This window comes from Triturus cristatus, chromosome 6, assembly GCF_964204655.1.
Source record: "Triturus cristatus chromosome 6, aTriCri1.1, whole genome shotgun sequence".
Classification (NCBI taxonomy): Eukaryota; Metazoa; Chordata; class Amphibia; order Caudata; family Salamandridae; genus Triturus; species Triturus cristatus.
Genome location: NC_140589.1, coordinates 1,877,472,487 through 1,877,497,816, shown reverse-complemented (window position 1 = coordinate 1,877,497,816; position 25,330 = coordinate 1,877,472,487). Strand labels below are relative to the sequence as shown.

The following is a 25,330-nucleotide window of genomic DNA, read 5'->3' as shown; positions in this document are numbered from 1 at the left end:
AAAGTCAGGCAAAAAATCTGCTCCACCAAAGTTGCTTTGATAAAGCAACTTTACATGTTAAAAAGCATATAACTAATTCACAAAAGTGAACTTTGACATTGAAAAATATCAGGCAATGAGAGAGGTGATGATTTTGGGGTTCCTCCTAACCTAGGGGGAGGACCAAGGAGATGCCTTGAACACAAAGAGCATATCATACTGAACGATTCAGTGGTGGTCCCATCCTCTTAGGACCACCCCAAGCACAGTTATTCTGGGCAAAAATACAATCTCAACCAAAGGCCCTGCAAAGCATTATGGGATGATATTAGCAGTGGACAGTGAATATTATAGTGTCCAATATCAAAATAATTCTACAAAGAGTTGCAGTTCAACTCGTCATTACTAAGTGTCCCTCACGAGTCAAATGCAAAAGCATTGAATCAAGATGCAGTTCCACTAGTCGTTACTAGATGTCCCTCACAAGTCAAATACAAAAGCATTGAAACCCTTTCATGAAGCTGCAGTTCAGCTCTTTGTAGAATTTATAGTATTAGCTCTCAGCTCAGGGTTTCAATGCTTTTGCATTTGACTTGTGAGGGACATCTAGTAACGACTAGTGGAACTGCAGCTTGATGTAATAATTTCAATTCTTTTGCATTTGACTCATGAGGGACATCTAGTAACGACTAGTGGAACTGCAGCTGGATTCAATGCTTTTGCATTTGACTCGTGAGGGAAACCTAGTAATGACAAGTTGAACTGCAGCTCTTTGTAGAATTATTTTGATATTGGGTACCATAATATTCACTGCCCACTGCTAATCTTGTCCCATAATGCTTTGCAGGGCCTTTGGTTGGGATTGTATTTTTGCCCATAATAACTGTGCTTGGGGTGGTCCTAAGAGTATGGGACCATCACTGAATCGTTCAGCAAAATGTGCTCTTTGTTTTCAAGGCATCTGCTCGGTTCTCTTCCTAGGTTAGGGAGGATCCCAAAATCATCACCTCTCTCACTGCTTGCTAAATTATCACTTTCACTTTTGTAAAGTGACTATATGCCTAGTCAGAGATACTTGTTATTTTACCAGACATATATGAGGTCTCTGTTACTGGAGCGAAGTTGCGGAATTCACAGAGTTTTTGTTCAACTTCGTGGAGTTCTGCGTAGCAGTACTCCGCCAACTACGCCCACCCTTACTGAAAATCCTGTGGAAGGCATGAAGTAATGTCTCTTCTTCTTGCTCTCTTAAATGAAGGTCTACTGGCACCTTGTACAAAGAGGCCTCTAACCACAGTCCATTGAAGCTCACAGAAAAGCTCTGAAATGATTGTGTATCTCTTCCATCCATACCTTCATCCACTATGATCTGTGCTAGGGATTTTAGGTGAACCTTGCCCACTGTATTTTCTAGAGACTCCTACTCTAATAATATAGGTGTCTAATAAACTACTGATTCCTAAAAAGCACGACTCTGCCCAAACCAGTCGCCACCTACCCAAATTACAAATCTTAATTCTCAAAGTTAAATCTCCTATATAGATGACATGCAATCAGCCTTTACATTTCATGACATTTTGATTGTTTTCAGACTACCTGACCTGATCGGTGAGTCAAAAACTGGCAGTTCTTAACCCAAACTCCCTCATGAAGAACCTTCTGTCCTACCCATAGCACTTGAGGCTTTCATGTGGAGTTTGGTTTAGCTCCAGTCACAGCATCTGGCTGATTGCAGGTGCTTCCATCCGATAACATCAAATTTGTGGCAAAACAATATCCCCACATTCCAATAAAAGTGTGAAAGAATAGCGTAACTAAATAAAAAAACAAGCATAGGCAAATTCAACAGGCCTAACCTTTTTTACAGTTACAGTACCTTTAGTCCTATCTAGATACATTCTTGTGTCAGAACCAGCAGCTCACATATTTGACAAGGCAACACTCACTTAATTCAATACTGTACGTCCCTCTCAAGTCAAAATCAACTGTCTGAAGAGTCTTTCACAAAGCTGCAATGAGTCCGATTTATCTGCTTGTAAGACATTCACAAACCTGAGGTACCTGAAGTCATTCTTAGATGTCTCTCTTGAGTTCTATGCAGCGCTGTTAACAGTATTCACTACAGGTTTTTACCTGATGCCCCTGTTGAGTTAGAACAAAACAGCTGGAAGTCTACAAAAAGCTGCAGCACCTCAGCCTATTATCTAAATATTCCTCTTGAGTCATAAGCAATTGCTTCAAATGTCCACAACAGTGAGGGGTTATGCCTTCAACATTAACATTTTCACATATAGTTTAACCCTGGGCGTAGTTTGCGAAGTAGCGCTACGCGTAGCTACGCAAAGTGCACTTCGCACTACGCGAGCTACGCGTAGCTTTGCAAACTGCGTAGTGCACTGTGCAAGATGCTGTTCGCACTGATTGCACAGTGCCGGATACTTGTCCGCACTGTGCAATCAGTGCAAACTGCATCTTGCACAGTGCAAGCGGTCGTTTTCTGCCGCTCAAGTAGATTTCTACTCGAGCGGCAGCTTTCTCAACGCGGACTGGTAGTTTCTCATCGCGAGCGGTCGCGAGCATTCGCGACCACTCGCAATGAGAAACCTGACCTCCCCGCGTTGAGAAGCTCGCCGGGAGGTTTATTTTCCACACTCTCGATCGGCAACTTGATGTTGCTGATCGCGAATGAGTAAAAAGGCTCACCAGGATGTCATTTTGCTTGCTCGCGGTCGCCAACTTGACGTTGAGGACCGCTAGCAAGCAAAAATTGACTGCTGCACTACGCTACGCATGTTTGCACTGTGCTACGTGCAATTCGCATAGTGCGAATAAGCGCAAACTTTGCAAACTACACGAGCGTAGCGTAGTGTTTTGCCCAGGCTTAATATATTTTTGCAATTTTTATGATTGCACTTTGTTTCTATATAATAAACATGACAAATCTGGTTTAGGATTACGAGTTCATATTGCAGCTTTCAATGAATGTCTTGATTGGTATGGGAATAGGTGAAGACAACCTAATATACATAGGTACTAGCAATTATTGAACAATTTAATAAGCTACAACTCCTATAAGAAGACTTCTTTTTGACTAGTACCAGTCATGTGTGTTATTAGATTGTAGTTATTTATCACGAGGTTGGTTTGTGATTGATCTGTGCTGATATGTAACTCAGGTCGTGATTATTTGTTCTGCTCTGGTCAGATGCATAGACGTAAAAGTTTTTTCACAACTCTTGAGTTAGAACCAACTACTAGAAGTCTTCACCAAGTTCCAGTACCTTGATTTTTTACTATATGTTCCTTTCAAGCCACAATCAACTGCTTCAAATTCCTTCACAGAACTGAAGAAGTTTGGTTTCCGCATATAAATCAGAATCTACACTTTTACTCGTTTAATGATTCGTGCTAGGATGAATTAATATGGCATAGGTGATTTATGATAATTAATCCATATTGCAACTTTCAATAAACATCTTCACAGTTATGGCAGTAGATGATGACACCCTGTTATACATAGGCACTAGTAGTCAGTGATAAATTCAGGTGACCAATGCATATCATTACTTTACTTATTTTCATTGTTTCTACACATGACCTCCTACAAATTGTATTCTTTTAAAGAGAGGCTAGCCTATGAACTACGTATGCAGATCCATTCCTCTATGCTGTGTGCTATGGGAGGATGAATCAACATGTACATTCTAGTTGTATAAACCAATGGATATAGAAATTCAAATAAAAGTGCATCTATTTATATATTTGTATGTGGTTTCTCAATGATTATGCATAGGTACTTGAAGTCAATGGTAAATATGAGTGCATTCAACTTTCAAACTACACTGCACTATTTTCTAAGAGGGTGTAAACAGCTATAGAGGCAAAATACACTGAGTCAAAGTGAAAGCTTCCAATTGCTGTAGTGTGCCAATCACTTATTTTATATTGTGCATAGTGGTGGCAGGGGGCATAATTTGAGTGACATTTAAGAAGCCCTATGAGTAAAGAGGGTTAACTAAAAGCTCTTCCGTATCTATATATTTAAACATTATTTATGTGAAAAATATGACAATGGAAAAACTGCTACTCCTGTATGTAAGCCAGACCAAATTAATAGTTTGTGAATTTGTGAAATTGATTGGCCAATTGGAGCATGCACATATTTATTCACTAGTACTTCAGATACAGTCATATGATTGGAATTTAAAAATATAGAACCAGGTGTCTTGTCTGATCTCATGAGAACAAGAGAAACAACCTTCTGAAGTAATAGCAAAATGCAAACATTTCAGATGAGTAAGCTAGTCTTTGGTTGCCTGCCTTAAGATCCAAGTGGTATCAAAAGCTCAATACCAGAGAATAGAAGCTCCTGTGAGCAACATTAAAATGTGCAAGCAATCATGACTGAAACCTGTTATGGTTACACTAGTTACACTAATGCAATGATAGCTATTTCACAATGCACATACCTAAACAATGACAAGAATGTAAAATGTTCTTCAATTAAAAAAAGATTATTCTAATATCTAACATTACTTTTGAGACAAAGACATATCAAAATACATTTCAGGTCTGCTTTAAATAATTTACATTTTCGAGTAAGTTTACTACTTTTTGTGTAAGTTACTACTGAAAAAAGACAGTAGTAGGTTCAGCACCACACATGGCCAGCAACTGGTACTGTAAAAGCTTTGGATAGAAAATTCTGGAGGTAAGGACCTAAAATAAAGTCCAATAGGAACAATACATTACATATTTGAAATTAGTTAAAAATAACTATAAATATAACCCTAAGTTAGAAAATATATTTAAAAAAGCACATATTTGATAGGATTGGGTTCTCTAGTTGGAAATGGTTTGCACCCTGTCCAATTCAGGACCCTTACTCTAGTCAGGGTAAGGGGATTACATACCCAAGACACCACCTGCTCACCCGCTTGATAGCTTGGCACGAGCACTCAGGCTTATCTTAGAGGCAAAGTGTAAAGTATTTGTACACACTCCTACAAGTAAAACAGTGAAAAGTCTAAAAATTTCTAATATTTATCTGAATAAAACAAGACCAAAAAAACAAAAATCCAACCTACACAAGCAAAAATATCACTTTTAAAAGGATAAGCAAGTTTAGTGAATAGAAATCAATGAAAGCATTTGTTTAGGACAAAGTACATTAAATGCGTCAAAAATCAACGACGATATGAGGTGCAAGGGAGGTGAAGCCTTTAAAAAGCTGGTGATGCAATGGATCCATACAGCTACAGAGGAGGTGAGATATTGGTTCCTTACTTCTAGGCAAGAGAGGTGATGCGTCAGTTCCGTACAATTGCAGGGAAGGTGATGTGTCATTTGCGGACACAAGGCATTGGTTCCTTACCTGTGTGTGGTGTTGATGAAATAATCAGCACCCAATGACAATGCATTGAAAATCTGGTCTCTCTGTATCAATTCCAAAGAGGCAAAGCAGGAGCTGAGTTGTTGCATCATGGATGTCTGTGATGGAGGGCTCAACTTTCGTGATATAGCAGTTCTTTGGATGTGCTGCAAAAGAAAGCTAGGGCTTGCATTGTAAGCCATGGGGACTAAGCTCTGGTGCTGGCAGTAGCAATGCATCTCATTGTGCAGCAATGCGTCGATTCGAGATGACTCTGGGAGGCGATGTGTGTATTTTCTCCTTGAAATCACCAGAATTTATTTCTAAGGGCCCAGAAGCTGGATTTGGCCCCACTTGGAAAGTCAGGACTCTCAGCAAAAGAGACCTGTTTCTGGCAGTTGAAATCTTAGGATGGCCCTCAGACTTCTTAATATGAGGCAAGCTCAACCCAAGACCTTGGAGAACCTTGGAAGCAGGATACAGAAAGCAAAGTCTAGTCCTTTCACTTCCAGTTCAGAAGCAGCAAGCTACAGACCAACATAGCAAAGCGAACAGCAAAGTGGAAGTCCCTCCTGATAGCTTATCCAGCTATTCTTCATGGCAGAATGTCCTCAACCAAGGATTGTTCTGAGTATACGGTGTCAGAGGTCCAGAACTTATATACATTTCAAACATTGAAGTAGGCAAACCTCAAAGAAAAGTATTTGTAGTGCACAAGACCCTGCCTTTCCCTGCTCTGGCTGGAGACATACTATAGAAGGGTTCAGACGGCTTTGATTGAGGACAGGCACAGCCCTATCCAGGTGTCAGTATCAACTCCTCCTACCACCCAAGCTCAGGAAGACCCATCAGCCTGGTGATGGGCCATCAGGATACAAATGCCATACCACAGCTTCCTATGTGTGACCGTCTAGAGCAGTGGCGGCTCGCAGAGGGAGTGCTGCGGGCGGTGAGGCACAGGAGAGGCAGGGTGGGGGGTGGTGGAGTCGGACATACGACGGGCAGGAAAAAGGTAAGAAAATACATAAATAAGACTATTTACTTCGCGCTCACTGCATCGAGCGCAAGGTAAACAACCCCCCACCCTGCCCCCCCACAGCACTCCCTCTGCGAACCGCCACTTGTCTAGAGTGAATGAACAAACAGCTGAAATGTCATACTAACCCAGACGTGTATTCAGCAGACAGGCAGAGGCATAGAATAGTTAAAGTAAGTAAATTTAGTTCCGGGGGCATCTATATCACGTGTAGACACCCCCGGAACTAAATACCGAAACTACTAGGCGAGCTTCGAAGAAAGAGATCGATGTGTTGCAGGGATTCTGCTTATACACAGAACTATGCTTAGAACCCCAGGACCTCAGTGAATTGTGGTGTACCAGAAACTCACCTCAGAACCCAGAACCCAGTATCCGGCTAGCATAAGTGTCCCATTCGTTATCCAAGATTTAGCTCAGAGATCCCAATGAATAGACAACCCAGAACAAGCGACTCAGTGTACTCTCAGGAATGGTGGGAATCGGAAATACCTGTTCGTATATTATTCTCACATCAGTCCACAACAATAATCAACAGAGACACGTTGTAAATAAAAGGGGTTTATTTTTATAGACCACGTGTCCTAAGATGCAGTACTTTGGCTAATACAAGCAGACAAATGATTAATATCAAAACCAGCAACATAGTTACAATACCATAGAATATAAAAGGGGTGATCATATTATAATGACAGTGGATACTACCACCTTCCCTTTACTAAGAAGCTAATATTATTATTATGCTAATAGAAGGTCTCTTAGGCTTGAATAGGGGACCCCATACCTCAAAGATCAGCTTAGTGAAATCACATCACAGGAGCATCAGGAGTCTTCTCGCAGGAAGGCTCGTCTTCGGTCTGAATAATAAACATGATGTCTGTGATACTAAAAGCACTAATTTTCAGGCATTTGCAGCTGCGCGTGTGTTATGGCTAAATAGTAGGCCGATCAACCTAGAGTGAAAAACATGCATTGTGTAATAACCCAGACTGTTTGTCACACCATGTACAGACCAAGGTCGCTGCGCAGAGCTTGGGATGGTAACAACAGATTGCTCTTGTGTGAAGCAAGTCTCGAATCAGCAGTTTGTTTTAAGAAATAACATGTAAACGCAGTGCCGTGTGCAAAAGCAAAAAGATGGCTTTCTAACATCTAACGTGGTTATGCTAACTTAACAATGCCTGTACGTATTCAGAGAGAACTCACTACACGCCCCCTTGATCGAAGCACTATTTAGTAGGCAAGAAAAGAGAGAACGCAGAGTTCAGTTTCGTCAGAGCAGAACAAGGCGTAACCAATCCAAAGGTTCAGCATGAGTTAAAGTCTGAAACGAAAAAAATTGAAAAGCAAAAGGGGAAACTGTGGTGTCCGGAAAAAAATATAATCAATTAAAAAAAAACTCAAAACAACCATCAGGGAGAAAGCAAAAAAAAGAAAAAGGTAAATGCCGCGGCAGGGTGCTGTCCAGGAGCGTCAGGCGCCAAGGACGACAGTGCAGTCAATCCATGAATGTATAGGCAGCATATGTGGCAACCGCTTCCAACAAAAAATCATTTGCAGGGCCAGCGAAAGTCTCAGCCATCCAATCCATCAACGAAAAGGAACACACGTGTTCTTCAATCAGCGGAGCTTCCAGCACGATCAGAGGGCACCCGGAATGTTCCTCCAAATAGCTCATAGCCAAGAAGTTGTAGGCAGCTGTAGAGATGTCCCAATTACCCAGGATCCCATGTGCTGCTCCACAAGCCATTATCCGGACACCAGAACAGGTCAACTCGTGAGACACTAAGGGCCTCATTAGTCGATCGAAATCCGGCACCGGAGACACCAGGCTGGTCAAGCACAAATCCAAAGGCCATTCAAAGGGACAATCCAGGCAGTGAAGCACAGGCTGCACGCAGGTGAAGTAACAATACCGGAAAGATAATCCATATGCCAGGCTTAAGGTCGCCAATGGCAGAGTTCCATAAAAGTCAAGCATCCTATCCCGAAGAAGATGCAGGCGGGACAGGTGCACGTGCGGCACAGAAGGAGCAGCCATTCCGTAGTATGAAAAGGAAAAGCAGCACACCCGCCACTAGTGCCAGAAGCAGCGGAACACCTCCAAAGATGCTCGAGAAAAGTGAATGAAAAAATCCCGGAACCACACCAAAAATAGTTTGGAAAGAGGTCACGAGACCCGAGCCCACAAGTTTAAAAAAATGAGCCAGGCCGGTCGTGGACGAGGCATTGAAAATAGTTTGGATCAAAGAGCCGAAATGTAGGGGGAGGTCAGTATTCAGAAGCGCCTGTACCTCAGTGCGCGTATTAGCCACGTGAAGGTCGAATGTTTCACGAGATGAAGTCAAAGACACCTCTTTTTGGGACAATAGGGCTCTTATTCTGCTCAACTTGTTGAACTCTGCTTTCAAGGTTGGAATCGAAGGCCAGATGGAAGCATCCAGCCGCCCATGCGGGGGTGGAAAGAGAACATTATTGCAGCAGACCACTTTCTGCGAGACAGTTACTATATATGGGATTCCCACTAACATCCCACAGCAAGCTTCACTATTCAAAATCAAATAACTACCGTTAGCAAGCAGTGTGAAAGAAGGCGTAATCACAGGCACTGGGACACCCCGTAGGACGCACGCCAAGTTCGGTGCTTGTACATTGCATGCGCCGTGTAATTGAATGTGCCTACATACCAAGGAATGGTCAGGTGACGTGGTACATTCCTCGCCCTTCAAATAAACCTCAGTCCCGTCCCTAGTACATCTATACGTAAAGGGGAGGGACCAAACCTCATGTATGAAAGCAGTGCCCAGCGGTTCATATCTACCCAAAGCATAATGTTTCATACAAGACGTAAACTTAAAAAGCGCAAAAGGGAGAGTTATCAATCCGTGGACTAACCACGTAGCCGAATTGATCTCCGCTACAGAAAAAGGCAATGGTTCTAATTTTTCAATATGTAACAATGAATATGTAGCATCCTTCATGGACATAAATCGCTGCTTGTCAGTAAGGTTAAAGGGAAGGAATAACGATGTAGTGTTAAGATAGTCCCAAGGGACTCTCCCTGCCTTTAAAGTCTGCAATGTCCATGCAAACTGCATAACAGAACGCAACTGGTTTTGACCATGATATAACACAGACATATCATCATGCACAATATCAACTACTGATGAAACAATATTATCTAATGTATAAATCCTAGAAGAGAGAGTGCTAATGCTGTTATCTATAACGGCTAAAACCTTTTCCATGTTGGCTTGGTCAATAGCCCTCAATCTGGAAGCCGCCTCAATCTGTGACAACTTCCAGACTTCGTTGTAAATAGCATACGCCCACCTCTTGGTTCTGCCACCCACAGGACCTTTAACAAAATCATTCAAATCTATTTTGTCATGTAATTGTGATAAATGAACTTTGACAGACGCCAAAGTGGAATGTCGCAGCCAAGATTGACATAACTTGCCCACAGAGTATGTAGTTACAGTATGTGACGACTCAAACCGAGGGTCTACGCGTTCCTGAGTATACCCCGGTTTCAGTCCCAGAAAACGTCGTTGACAGATATCTGAACTGCTTTGCCAAATTAACCAACCCTCACTATTAACTTTCGAAATATTGAAAGATGTATTTGAAACTAAGGAGCGCAAAGCAGCAAGGGACAGATCTGTGTGGTTATCCCAATTGGGATAAGCGCCCAGATCCGGCACAGAAGGTGATTTTAATTGTTTAGAAGTAGCCAATCCAAAACAGGTGGTTTGGAAGATGGATGAATTTAAAAATAAAATATGATTTGGTATAAGACAGGCACGATGTAAAGCCTCTGTACCCTGTACCTGCCACGGCTTGGAACCCCAAACCGACTTTAGATCAATAGTAGCCTTCCATACATCATAACCTTTGATTGACAACTCGTCCATAAAGGACTTGGAATAAAGTAACTTTGTGTGTGTCAGTCTAACCTTTGCGGCAGACTCAGGCAGCACCTTAAAATAAAACGCTGCCGGGTTGGAAACACTGAAATCGGTAAAATATGAATACTTGTTAACTAGTGTTTGTGAACTTCCGAATTCGGGAGTAGGACAGTGTTCCCATTGGGTAAAATTTACAAAATTTCTAAATGTATTTGCTTTATGCAGGAAATGATTGCCATAATGTTGAAAACAATACTGTTCCGCATAATTAGCCGCATTTTCGTATAAATCTTCAGCATCAAAAGCGGCATAATATTTCAAATCAGAAAACAGTGATTCAATGGCGTGAACATCCCAATCATCAGAACGTATGTTCTGCCTAACCACATCACCCATAGAAACACGAAATACATTAGGTACATTAATGACCTCTGTAGGCCCATGAATTTGGAATTTAACAGCATCCCATGCGATTCCATCCAAGACGGGCCAGGCAGTAATATTCACAAAAGTCTGGTCCCTCTTCATGATGTGGGACGAGGAGTGGGGGGCCAAAGTTCCATTGATAAGTCTAATTGTCGATCTCTCACTCAGATAGTGGCCATCCACAAGACGGAAAAAAACTATCACAAATCCAATGGACATAAACAAAAAAATACTGAAAAGCAACAGCCAAATGTATGTCCAAGGGGCAATCAAAAAATGTCTCTTAAACCAGCTGAAAAAAACAGCAATGTTCGATGGGGGGCTTGAGGGCAACGAGTTAGTGTCAAAGGAGAAACGGGACTGTCCAAGCGCCGTAGATTGTAAAACAGGCGAGGGACCACGTGTAGGATAAGCATACTCAGTCTCTTCGGGCAAACCACCAGCCGATGGTATCAACAAGGGATCAGTAACCGATTGCATCTCGATGGCAACATCAGGCAAGGTGTTAGAAGCAAGAGTCAACATTGAATTTCTTTGCATCGTCTGGCATGAAACTGCTGGAGTCATGCTAAGAAGTATCGGCCACTCGCTGAAGTTTGACATTGTCAATAGAGATGTACCTGTTTTCTTTGCGACCAGGAAGTGGAGGTAAAATGACTGTTCTTGTACCCTGCACTCCAAGCACTGGAACTGGTGCACGATAAGAGGGGCCGAACTCCTTCTTGTTCTCCACCTTCTCACGGACCAGATCTCCAACTCGGGGTAGCCAGCCGACTACCGGAACCTGAACTTCAACTTCAGATGTGGAGGGCAAGTGTTCCTTCGATAGAGTGTCTCTGGCTTCTTGTAGAGTCTGTAAAACAGCACAGTGATCATCTACGTCAAAGGGTGCGGTCGACGCCGCCATGTCTAGACCATCAAGGTCCGGTACAAACATTCTGATTCCGAAGAGCATCATGTACGGGGTCCGCCCACCCAGAGACCTTCTAGGGAGATTATTAAGTGCACGTTGAACGTTATACAAATGGGCTAGCCAGTTCCGGCCTGTGCCTAAAACACGGGCTGTCAATGATTGCTTTAAGTCACGGTTCATTCGCTCCACCACACTATTACCCTCAGGTCGGTAGGGGGACGAAAATTTGACTAGGACCCCCAAATTTCTCATAGCCTCCTTGTAAGCCTTAGAGGCAAACGCAGGGCCCTGATCAGAATGGAAGGTACCACACGCAAAAGTTCCCACAAAGACACGCAAATCTCTGATGACAGTCCGCGAGTCAGCACTCCTTTGTGGCCATACCCACAGAAAACGTGTGCACGAATCCACTGCAACCAAGATGTACTTGTACGCAGTATCAGAAGAAAAAGGACCGCAGTGATCCAAATAAACACAACCAAATGGTTTATTGGATATGTACAACTGTGTTTGTGATGGGCGCGCAACAGTAGAAGGTTTAATCTGTTGGCAAATGTCACAATCAAGAACATAAGCGCGCGCTTGTTTATATAAACCAAACCACCAGTAACGTTGTTGTAGCAGAGATATAGTGGCTGACACTCCGGCGTGGGCTGACGCCAACCCCTCATGAGCAGCCAGAATCAGTGCGGGTCTGCAGTCCGCGTTGGGAATAATTCTGTCACCAACGTCGTTAATCCTCACTAATGGGACATTATCAGGACTTAAATGGTAAATGTAACGAGAAGGAAAACCCTTCGGGTAATCTCCTCCCTTCTCTGTAGCAGCAATAGCTGCCAAGATGTCATCATCAATCTTACTCTTTGATCTGGTAACTGCTGCCACTAAGTATGTAGCCACTGCTGTTTTTGCTGCCTCGTCAGCCAAGCTGTTACCGACAGCATGGACACCAAGTCGCTGGTGACCAAGAGTGTGAATAACATTCACTAGAGGGAGACGTTCTTTAACCCCTTCAGCGCTGGGCGAATTCCGCCGCGGTGCTGAAGGGTTCGTGCGCGGGCGGGCCGATGACGGAACGGTTCCGTCATGAGCACAGCTCAACCGTGGCTCATGACGGAACCGTTCCGTCATGAGCATGGAAGGGGTTAAAGTCTGCCACTCGAACCCAAAGCGTTTTATGCTTAATTGTGCCACCTTTTGTGTCTCGATAGTCATTCTGAGACCAGAAGTGTAAATTGTCATTATAGGACTGGACACAGTAGAAAGAATCACTCACAATTAGAGTAGTGACTCGGGGATCAGCAAACTCCAGTGCAAGCACTAGAGCCCGAAGCTCCGCCAATTGCGCGGTACAATCGCCCAATGACTGCGTATGCACTGCATCAGATTGGAATTCACCATTTACGAAAGTACCTATGACAATTGCGCAAGCCGCTGAGTAGGCGTGCTTTGATCCAATTGCGGGCTGCGCAGACCCGTCAGTGTATATGACACAATGGTATTCTTCGAGCGGGCGCAAAGACAGAGGAAGCGGATGAACGAATTCATACTGCAAGAACTCTTGAGTCTGTAATGAGGCATCAAAGATGTAGGTGACGTCTGGTGACGTCAGTGTCGTGGCCCATTGTATCCACCGAGGATGCAAAGCTTTAGAATTTGGTACACTTGCCTTTGTCACCGCTTCTAAGGCAGGATAGGGTGTTACGACCAGAATCTGTTTCCCATGTGACAGTGCGCGTTCTTTAAGGATCGCCATCTGTACAGCAGTCAGAACTTTTTCGACCGCGGAAAAACGTAATTCAGCAGAGGTGTACAAGTGGGATTTGTACGCAATGGGGACTGTATCGCCCTCATTAAACGTCAAATACGTGAAACCCACGGCGCCTGGCACTATTCTTATTACCAGGTTGGTGCGGTTATCACGTGTCAGCAAATATTGTGAAGCAAGAAGGTCAGCCTGTAAAGACTGTAAAATTTTAGAATGTTCCAGCTGCCAGCTAGACTTCGAAAATGTGGGTTGTACCAAGGCGTAAAGCGGCTTGATACGCTGGGCATAATCAGGAATGTACGTACGGCCGAAATTCAGAAAGCCCAGCAGAGATTGTAATTTCTTTAGTGTCGTTGGCGCACTCAAGCATGCGCACTTCTCCAGAAAGTGGGGAGCTAACCCCTTACCTTCATTATTGAGCTCGTAGCCCAAAAACAACACTGTATATTCCGCGATGTGAGACTTCGCAAAATTGAATTTGTAGCCATAGTCAGCAAAACTCACTACAATATTGTCGACTCGAGACAGATGCGGCAACAGCTCGTCATCCGTGAGGTAGATATCGTCAACATAGGAGTATGCCTCGGGGTCTATTCTTTCTAAGAGAGAAACCACGCGAGCGGAAAAGACGCCAGGGCTATTTTTGTAGCCCATGGCTAATCTCGTAAACTGTTTTTGTTTTCCGCCCGAAGTAAACGCTGTCCACTGGCTACTCAGTGTGGACAGGTTATGGCTAAAAAAGCCATTGGAAATGTCAAGTGTCGTTTTAAACCGTTTACGCACGAGACTGTCGACTAGAGCCGAGCTATGTGTATTTTGTACCGCGCAGGTCCGGCAATGGGAGTTTAGGTGCCGGTAATCCAAAACTAAACGGTACGAGCCGTCAGGCTTCGTTACAGTGAATAAAGGGTTATTCATAGGGGACACACAGGTTTCAATTACACCCTGATATTCCAATTGTTCAAGGATCGCCGCGACGTGAGGTCTAGCTTCACGACGCATGGGATATTGGGGCTGAGGCTGGGGCATAGACCGCAATGGAATCTCATGGCAGGGGGACAACCGGTCCCAACCCACTTGAGTACGATATACCGCTGGCGCAAGCGCCAGCGCCCACTCACCAGCGTACATTTCAGCTTGGTCCTTAGGCACCGTGTGCGCAAAGGACGGGAGGATTTTCTCCTCCCCTCTAGGAGCTTCCAAAATGAAGGCTGGGGGCCAATCTGCCTCCGCTAGGAGGATATCATAGGTGGTGGTCAGATTATCCCAAAAAATCCCTTTTATAGTACGTTGTATGTCACCCTCTATTAATAAGACTATTTCATAAAGTCTATCAGGGGGAGCCACTCTGGTGTCAGCTGTCTCAACAGTAACCAATACATCAGTTGCTGTCGCCGCCAGAAATGGACGCAGAGCTTGACGGACTATGGTAATTTCTGCCGCGCTGTCCAGTAGCGTCAGCGCCCATGTCCGGTTCTGAAGCTGTGTCCGCACTATCTGAGGCATATTTTGCCGTCAGAGCCGCCACTTTCTTCTTCTGAAACGGGGGTCTTTGTCAAGCAAACTCGTCCTGCTTGCCTTTACCCTCAGTCTGTCGGGGTTGGTCACGCTGTTGTGGAGCACCCCGACCTTTGCCACCGCCTCCGCCACCAGACTGTGTAGCCGATGTTTCCTGTGAAGAACGAGGAGAGCGCGGTTCAGAAACCTGAAATCTATCAGGAGACTTAATAGTAGCACGATCTCGCAGATCATAAGTGCGTTCACTACTTGACTGTACGGGAGAGGCAGGCCGAGAGCCCTGTTTCTGCTGCTGCTTTCCCTGTTGTTTAGTCCGCCAAGGTTGTTTTGGAAAAATTGGCCGACCATCCTTACCAGAAGTTTCTGCCTTACCCTGCTGCTTAGAATCGGGATTTTTGATCACAGGCTTAACTCCTAAAGAGCTACGACCCAAATCACGATATGCTTCTGAAATTATTTTTGCAAATTCCTGCGGCTTGTCCTCTTCAGCAACTTTCTTCAGTTCATTACGAACCTGAAAGTGCAACGCATCACCCTTAAGGTTTCCCATTATCATGGTAGCCACCAGGCCAAAATCTCCGAGGAGCCGCATCCCCAATTCTATCGCAGACTCCGCTCCATGGTCCTCTTGAACCTGTTTAATTATGGAGGGCAGCTGTAACATAGACGGAGTGCCGAAGCACTGCGCGTACGTCGCAGCAAAAATCTTACCCCAGGATACACAATCATCTATATGGGGAACTAAGTCTTTAGGCAAACTAATGGTGAGGATCCTGTGTTTTTCCACAGGAGTTGTATGCGGATAAACCGCCTCTATTTGGTCAAATTTTTCAGCAAGCCAAAAAGGATAATCATCCCTTGTGAGGGGGCGCTTGCCCACAACAGAATTGACCATAACAGGACTAATGACCACCGCGTGACGATCACTAGGTTGTCCCGCACTAACAGGCGCCCCCGGCTGTACAGTGCGCGACACATACTGCACCAACGCCCTATATACTGATATAAGGGCAGTGTGTAGTACACGCAATTCAGCCACCGTCACCGTGAGGTAACGGGGATGAGGCGTAAATCCGGCTAGTACCGGCCAAGTGGCCCCTGCAATTGATAAAGGGCCCATTCTCGGCGGTATAACCACATGGGGGAGGGCGCCATTAAACCAAATCTGATGTTGCCAAGCAGATATTGGTATCTCCTGTGTCCTATACGGTGCATAGTTAGCAGGCACGGCAGTAGCAGTGTAAGAATGAAAGGTATCGTCATCCCCACTGACTGCCGGAATCGTCACCCAGGAATAGAACAACTCAAACGGGTGAGCCGCATCGGCTCCCACCACAAAGATGACGTCCATGCCCGTGTCCGGCACACCATACTGCGTCAAATGACGTTTCAGAGCTGCACGGCTGTGCGCCGCAATGTCTACTGCCATAAGGACAAGCTATACTTCAAGTATTTAGTAGCACAAGGGTTCAATAACCTTTTTAATGATCAAGCTTGAAAGAACCTATATCAATAGAACTAGGTAGGTTTAAATCCGTCAGACTTGTTATCCGGAAACAAGAATGAGGGTGCTGTGGACTAAATGTAAGCACTACTAAGGCGTTCAACTCATAGACCAAACGTTAGGTGCGCCATGTTGCAGGGATTCTGCTTATACACAGAACTATGCTTAGAACCCCAGGACCTCAGTGAATTGTGGTGTACCAGAAACTCACCTCAGAACCCAGAACCCAGTATCCGGCTAGCATAAGTGTCCCATTCGTTATCCAAGATTTAGCTCAGAGATCCCAATGAATAGACAACCCAGAACAAGCGACTCAGTGTACTCTCAGGAATGGTGGGAATCGGAAATACCTGTTCGTATATTATTCTCACATCAGTCCACAACAATAATCAACAGAGACACGTTGTAAATAAAAGGGGTTTATTTTTATAGACCACGTGTCCTAAGATGCAGTACTTTGGCTAATACAAGCAGACAAATGATTAATATCAAAACCAGCAACATAGTTACAATACCATAGAATATAAAAGGGGTGATCATATTATAATGACAGTGGATACTACCACCTTCCCTTTACTAAGAAGCTAATATTATTATTATGCTAATAGAAGGTCTCTTAGGCTTGAATAGGGGACCCCATACCTCAAAGATCAGCTTAGTGAAATCACATCACAGGAGCATCAGGAGTCTTCTCGCAGGAAGGCTCGTCTTCGGTCTGAATAATAAACATGATGTCTGTGATACTAAAAGCACTAATTTTCAGGCATTTGCAGCTGCGCGTGTGTTATGGCTAAATAGTGGGCCGATCAACCTAGAGTGAAAAACATGCATTGTGTAATAACCCAGACTGTTTGTCACACCATGTACAGACCAAGGTCGCTGCGCAGAGCTTGGGATGGTAACAACAGATTGCTCTTGTGTGAAGCAAGTCTCGAATCAGCAGTTTGTTTTAAGAAATAACATGTAAACGCAGTGCCGTGTGCAAAAGCAAAAAGATGGCTTTCTAACATCTAACGTGGTTATGCTAACTTAACAATGCCTGTACGTATTCAGAGAGAACTCACTACAGATGCCTTACGAAGGAAGCGGCGTCATACCAAAAAAAGCGACCACAAGCTGCAAAAAGTGAATTATAAGCTACAATACAGATGCTTCAGTGATCTACCACGTAGGAGAACACTTGCTCCTCAATAGAGTCCTACCCCAACAAAACCTAGCCCTGAGGAAGACCTTCTTTGAAACCTCACGGTCCCCTGCACGAAGGTCGAAATGCGTCGGCACACTTTTCACTCCCCCCACCCCTTGTCTTGAGGCCAGGAGCCTTTTTGTCTCTACTCTGAAACCAAATTGAAATCAAGGTCATATAAACCGAGGTGACAACTAAAGCAAGACGGTTTCCCTCCCATTGATAAACAACATCTTGAGACTTGCTCCGTTCTCCAAACTATTTGGATCGTTAAATGACTAGTACTAAGGATAGTAAGACTTCTTTATCCTGGTACATGTATCAAAAGAAGTAGGACACAACACATTTTTATCATTGGTGCACATGTAAATACTGGTCACTAATTTTGGACTGTATAATTTGCTATTGCTTTTTTATATTCTTGCACGAAAAAAAAGTTTGCATGCATTGTACAATGATTAGCATACAAGCACAAACTTGTGAAGTATGATATGACCATGTAATAATGTGTATGTGATCTTCAAAAAAAAGTCAAAACAAAAGACTGTAGTAAATGATGTACTGATGAATACATAAGATACTGTTCGTATGAACTTTATTGCACATGTTATGAAACGGTTATGCATGTCTTTTTCCCAGTAGATTGTATTTTGTTATCATAATGAGAGCAGATACGAAGGTAAAGAACGTAGACCTTTTGTATTATTAAAAAATTGAAACGGTTTATGGTCCAAGAGGTACCCTTTCTTCATAATATTAACTTTCTAAAAGTGGCATTTTCAGGCATGAAATGTATAACCCAACTTTACTAAAAGATGTATTTTTAAATTGTGAGTCCAGAGACCCCAAGCATCAATTTTCTATTAACTCCCAATTGGAAGATACATTTGTAAGAGGTTCAAAGGCAGTTCCAATGCTAACCTATTGAAGAGATAGGCCTTGCTGTAGTGAAAAAACAAAATTAGCAGTATTTCACTATCAGGACATATAAAACACAGCAGTACTTGTCCTACCTTTTAATACACTGCACCCTGCTCATGGGGCTACCTCGGACCTACCTTAGAGGTGCCATACATATATGAAAAGGGAGGGCTTGGGCTTGACAATTGGGTGCTCTTGCCAGGTCAAAATGGTGGTTTAAAACTGCACAAAAAGACACTGCAGTTGCGGCCTGAGACATGTCTGCAAGGCTACTCTTGTGGGTATCGCAATCAGTGGTATAGCCCATCCCAATAGTAGCATTTGATTTGCAGGCCCTGGGCACACACAGTGCACTGTACCAGCGATTTAATAATGAATCAAATCTACCAATTAAGGAGAAACAAATTATTCTTACAGTTTGCACAGGGATCACTTGCACTTTAGCACTGGTCAGCAGTTGTAAATTGCCCATAGTTCTAAAACCAGCAAAAAAAAGTGCAGCAAACAGTCAAAAACAGGAGGTCAGAAGCAAAACATTTGGGGGTAACCCTGCAAAAAGGGCCATTTCCAAAAATATTTATCATTTAGTTATAGCATTTTATTTATCTCAAACTTAAAAAGCATAGCTTATTTATAATTCAAACATCAATGTACCAATATTTTTATTAAAGTATAACTGAAGGAATTTAATTTATTCTATACTTTGTTATAAATATTAATGCATACTATTATTCTGAGATGTGAATTAATTTTTTTAAATTTAAACTGCTAGAAAATAGATACTTTTGATTGTGTTTACTACTTTTTGGATATTCACAAAATCTAAGTATAAGTTTCTTTTGAGAGTTCATAAATCTCTCACATTTATTGCAAGGAATTCTGATCTCCTTCACAGCAGAAAACTCCTTACACTTGGTGACGATTGAGGGCATTTGATTTTAAGTTAGTTTTATATTGAGACACAACATCACGACAGGATTGCTGTGCTGACTTTGGCTTGATCATCCCAAAATCCTGATCCCTTTCTTTTCAAGTCATTCAGTTGTAGATTTACTGCCTAGGCTCATTTCTGGCTGTATGTGGGGATATAATATAGAAGAATTCTGCCTGCTGTAAGTTTAGCTATTAGAAACTGCAATAGGACAAACCTTTTCCAGACAATATTTGGGACAAAATATCTTAAAGCTCTGACAATGACATTCTGACACCAAACCTCAGTGCCCTATAGCAATGTACACTTTAGTTTCTAACTGTAGCTGTCAAACATATATCACATTTTCCTCTAGGAGAATTTAAAAAGGTTATTTAAAATTTTGAGAAATCCAGGTCCAACAGTTGCAAAACATTCCAAAATTGTCACTGATCCACTACTATGCTTGGTTAGAAAGAAATTATTTTAGTGATACTCATGGGTCTATTTACTAAGATTTAATTTTGTGTTTGCATCACAAAAGTGATGCAAAAGGATGCTAACTCTTCTTTTCACCTATTTACATGTAAATCTAAAACTTGTTTTACACTGGAAAATCACTTTAAGGCAACACACAGCAGCACATAGTGGTGCTTTGCATTAGTTAACATCAAGGCAAGGGGGCGTTCCATGGGTGGTTCATCGCATTCCCATGCAGTCACCCAAGGTTGCTGATGCAAAACTTTATTTACTTAAAATAATAGACACGGTTTTGAGTCAAAATACTGCACCCATTTCAAATAGGTGCTATGAAGGGGAAATGCTTTTATTTCTCCTTTCTTTTCTGTCTTTACATGTGTGCTGCACTGTTCAACAGACATACAAAGTGGGAAATATTTAAAGTGAGTCTAAGCATAACATTTTGTTCTGGAAGGGTACAGAGACACCCTTGCACTATGGTGCTAAGGTGTGTGCGTAGTGCATGGCAGCACATTTCTGCACCGACGTTAGGGAGAGGGGAGGACAGTACCATATTTCTGTAAGTATGGCATTGTGCTACTCACTACTTCTCACACAGCACAGCTTTTGTGGCTACTGCACGGTGCTGCGTAACAAACTAGTAAACCTGGCCCTTTGTGTTTGGTGTTCACCTAAGGTATGATTGTGCATTACAGTCAAACTACTTCACTTTAGTCTCATCTGTCCAGAGGACAGCACCGACAGTGCAAAACATACTTTGTCTGTGGACACTGAACCTCTGCCTCTGACCTGGCTGCCCACAGAATGGTCCAGGAAGTCCTGCCCCAAATATGATATCCATCCTGTATATCAAACTCACAGCAGACCTCTTCATCCCAAGAGTCTACCCTGCGCTACCCCAGAAATTGCACGTTTCTTTGGCATCTTGTTCTCACTGTATGGAATGGAATAACCCTCTATGAAGTTCTAGTCTTTATTAATGTTTTAGATTAGGAGGCGAATGCCACTGTCCTCAATCTACAACTTCTATTAGATCATCTAGGAGCCCTGGGGACTGTCATATTGCAGAATAGAATGGCTCTTGAATTTGTCTGAGGGTGGTATATGCTCCACAGTATGGGCTGAATCTTGCTCCTACAGCCGCAATACCACTCTCAGTATCGATGAAGAAATAGGCCTTATTAGTCACACAAAGTGAAGGACAGGCATAAAATAAACAATAGGTTTGATTTAGATGGAGATTATGCCTGGTCTTGTTTGAAAGGTATTTTTGGATATTGGGCAATACAAAGATTATTGAAATTGTGCTTGCTGTATTTATTTTCCTGATTCTCATTTATATTTTTATAAGAATCTATATATGTGCTATTCATCATCTCAACAATATTAAAGGCTGTGCCCCTTTTTTTCTATAATGACTCCTGAGGACGATGATACATTTATTGGCAGTTCTGAATTTAAGATTAAAACTTGCCTTGATAATGAGCTAAATAGGTGAAAAGAGTGTCCTTCAATTTGATATAGGCGTTGCACCAGGTTACTGATGAATCGAACACAAGTGCTTCGAAATCCACATAAGACCTGCCACCATGTAGATTCATTTATTGCCATTTTGCTTGCTCTTGTTGTTGTGTACAGCCTATATTGCTTTCTCACCTCTGATGAGAACTACATTATGCCAACAACTCCGATATGGGCAGCAGTGCTGTGTCAGCATGGAGGAAATGCTGCTTGCACCCCACCAGGTGATGTAATAGATACTGGACTCCAATTCACCATGGACAGGCCTGGGCCTCAGTACACACCCTAGTTTATCATGACATTTGGGCCAACCAAACCTATGGATACCAGTCTCTCACACAGGTCGGTGATTCAGGGCAGACATACATGCTTGTCTACCCTTCAGGTGATGTTCTCATTCTAACACTTACCCTTAGTGCAACTCTGAGAGTGTGACCCCCACTCACATTATTTAACAACCGAAGCATACCAATGCAGATGTGAACAGCACAGTGAAATACATTTATCTGTTGATGTTCATGTGTACACACACACACACACACACATACAGACATATATACACACACATATATGCACACATATATACACACACACACAGATATACACACACATATATATATATACACACACACATACACACACACATATACCCACACACATACACACACAGATACACACACATACACCATTCAATAGTGAATTATTCACCTCTTCATAAGTTTTTGCACAGCTCTATTTATCTCTTTGTTTCTCAAACTGTAGATAATGGGATTCCATAGTGGAGGCCCCATTGTGTAAAACACAGCGATCATTTTGTCCTGATGGCCTGAGTTGTTTTGTTTCGGTTTCATATACATACAAAAGCAAGTCCCATATATTATACAGACATTGGCCAGGTGTGCAGAACAAGTGGAGAAAGCTTTCTTTCTACCTTCTGTAGAAGGGATTTGAAGGATTGCAACAATAATGAGAACATAGGAGATAAGTATGACAGTAAAGGGGATCAGCACACCAATGATCATGGACACTAAAGTAACTGTCTCAACAATGAAGGTGTCCTTACATGCTATCTTTATAAGAGATTTAATCTCACACATGAAATGATCAAGAACATTGCGTCCACAGAAAGGCAACTTTAGTGCAATAACCATAACTGGGAATGGCAAGAAAAGGGCATTCAACCAGCAAGCAACCACCAATTTGGAACAAGTTGCTGTAGTCATTATGTTTGTGTAATGCAATGGGAAGCAAATGGCCAAATAGCGATCAAAAGCCATTAATGATAGAAAGACACTCTCTGTAGCTCCTAGTAGCACAAAAGCAAATATCTGAGCTGCACATCCAGGAAAGCTGATGCGCCACGTGTCCATGAAGAGGTGCACCAACATGTTGGGCGTGAACACAGATGCGTACAACATGTCCAAGAAGGAGAGGTTGCCTATGAAGAAGTACATTGGAGTGTGTAGACGAGGCTCAAGGATGCACATAGTGAGCAGGATGACGTTTCCACTGATGGTAAACAGGTATATAATCAGGAATATGACAAAGACAAGAATCTTCAGTTCTGGATCATCAGTGAGACCCACCAAAATGAACTCAGTCTCAAAGCTTCCGTTCCACTTGTCCATTGTAGCCCTTTGCTCTTACCTGTGGGAATAAAGAGGATTGTAAATTGATTAAAATGATCAGTGCATTTACTATAATTAGTTATGAATTCACAAAGCACTGGATACTAAAATTATGCAGGCAATAATTTCAAGTTCTCCATTATGCCTTCCCATTCTCCTGTCCATTACAATACACTTGATGATAGACATTTTCAATTTGATCTAACTACCATTCAATGATTCTTTACCATCTGGAAGAAACGTGCTTTATGCCAGACATGGTCACATACATTTTCATGGTAAGTTTATTCAGTCTCCCAAGCACACTATATTCCTGCACTGCTCCTTTCAATGAGTATGAAAGCTAAACATCAGAGAAAAGGCATTCACAGTCAGCAAGATTGGGCCTTTCCCTAATGGACTAGTGTGTCACAGAGTATAATCACATTTCTGTATAGCATTATCACTAAAAAGAAATGTGTCTTCAAAGCTATGTGGTGGATTACACCTTGTGTTTTGCAGATCCTTTCTCCCAATGTCCAATATAAATACATTCTGGCCATTTATAGGCATTTCTACACTGTTGACATGTAACCATGAACATGGCTGAGCAGGAGGGATAGTCTCAGAACTGCTTGAGGTACCATGTGTTCTGCTTTAGGAGGTGTGGTCCTAGTGTCCAGAGCTGCTGACCTTGAAATATGGGAAATCAATGTTAGATCCCGTGATTGGCTCAACATCCTATAAAACTGGGCAAATTACCGTAATCTCCCTGTCCCCCAAAAATGAAAAAGATGCGTAACATAATCAGGTTCTGTTGTAAAGCACTCCAATACCCCAGGGCCCGGTTCATGCTATAGAAAAACAGCAAACAATGACAATAATATTAGAATGAGGAATTACATGAAAGGAATCACATCTGATATCATATGAATATTATAATGTTTTCTTTGTGTGGGGAATCAAAAATAAGAGCAATAGAGAAACCAGTCAATGGTTTCAAGGAACAATATCAATTTCTAAGGTGCTTAGACAGATGTACAAGAGGTTTCAATAAGATCTTGGAAAGCAGGCCCTTAGAAAGAGAAACATAAGGGTGACTTTTGGAGGTCTATAGGTCAAGTCAACATGAAAGGAAGGCCAGTGCCCCCTCTAATTCACCACATTAGATAAAGTGTGCGTACTGCTTTGTCTTTTTCAACACTACAGAACAACATTTTAGAGGCCCATTTTTTAAATAACACAACTACACAACTCTGTTCATGCGTGCCAACTCAGCGACAGAGATGCCTTACTGAAGAACTTCCAAACAAAGTCACCTTGAATCAATATGATGAATGAGGGGACTCATTTACTTACATTTCTTGCAATGTAGGACTTCAACCAAAGTTACTGTGTGTCATTGTGTGAAAGTGAGAAAGCAAAAATGGGTTATATCTACTAACCCATTGCCAGCGCCAACAAAGGCACCCTTTCCCCATAGTGCAAGAGTGGCTACATTAAAGGCAGGATTGTTTTTGTTCAGGAAGGAATACCTCCCTGCACAAAAACAATCCTTTTCTTTGTAAATGTCTTTATTAGCATTTATACATTGTTAAGAAAAACACAAATGGTGTACGATAACCTAACACTGTTGCCGAGAAAGAGAGTTGTAGATAGCACATTACATGTGGCCATAGTATCAGCCACTGGACACATGTTCATTGGGATTTTCTCCCCTAGACAACAAAATCCTATGGTCGGATAGGTAAAAACGCTTGACCCAGCAAAAACAAAAAAATTGCCAATAGAGGGTTTCAAGCACAATGTTTGTTGTCATGTGTCATATGCTTGTACAGTGCGATAGATGCTACCAGCACATTCACATTCATACTAGAGCTTTATCAAGCAACCATTATAATGAAACTCCCCCCACCCCAACCCTTGTGTGTATGTATGATCTGGGCACCTTCCAAGAACACACCACCTCCAGTTGATACATGAGTACTCAGTACATGCCTTCATAACAGCTGTCAAAGTCTTCCTCATCATGCCCTCAAAGACATTGTAGAAACGAGTCCAACACCTGGACATCCAGCCAAATTTAGGGGCCTGGTGGAAACTGCCAAGAGGAGATGACCTGCTTGCACATTAACCCCCAGAATAAAGGTTATGTTCTCAAGACACAAAAACAATCCTTAACCCCTTCGCTACTAGGCCTTTTCCCCTCCTGTGCTAAGCCTTTTTTGGGCTATTTGGGGTAGTGCGCGCTTAGGCCCCTGTAACTTTTTGACCACATTAGG

At 42.6% G+C, this 25,330-nt stretch overlaps 1 protein-coding gene across 1 annotated transcript; it reads right to left on the bottom strand.

The window, feature by feature from the left end:
• Positions 1 to 22,145: 22,145 nt before the first annotated feature.
• On the bottom strand, positions 22,146 to 23,069 carry LOC146822270 (olfactory receptor 6C74-like). The gene has a single exon (XM_085610008.1). The coding sequence runs from the start codon at positions 23,067 to 23,069 to the stop codon at positions 22,146 to 22,148; it is 924 nt and encodes a 307-aa protein (XP_085466134.1).
• Positions 23,070 to 25,330: the final 2,261 nt, after the last annotated feature.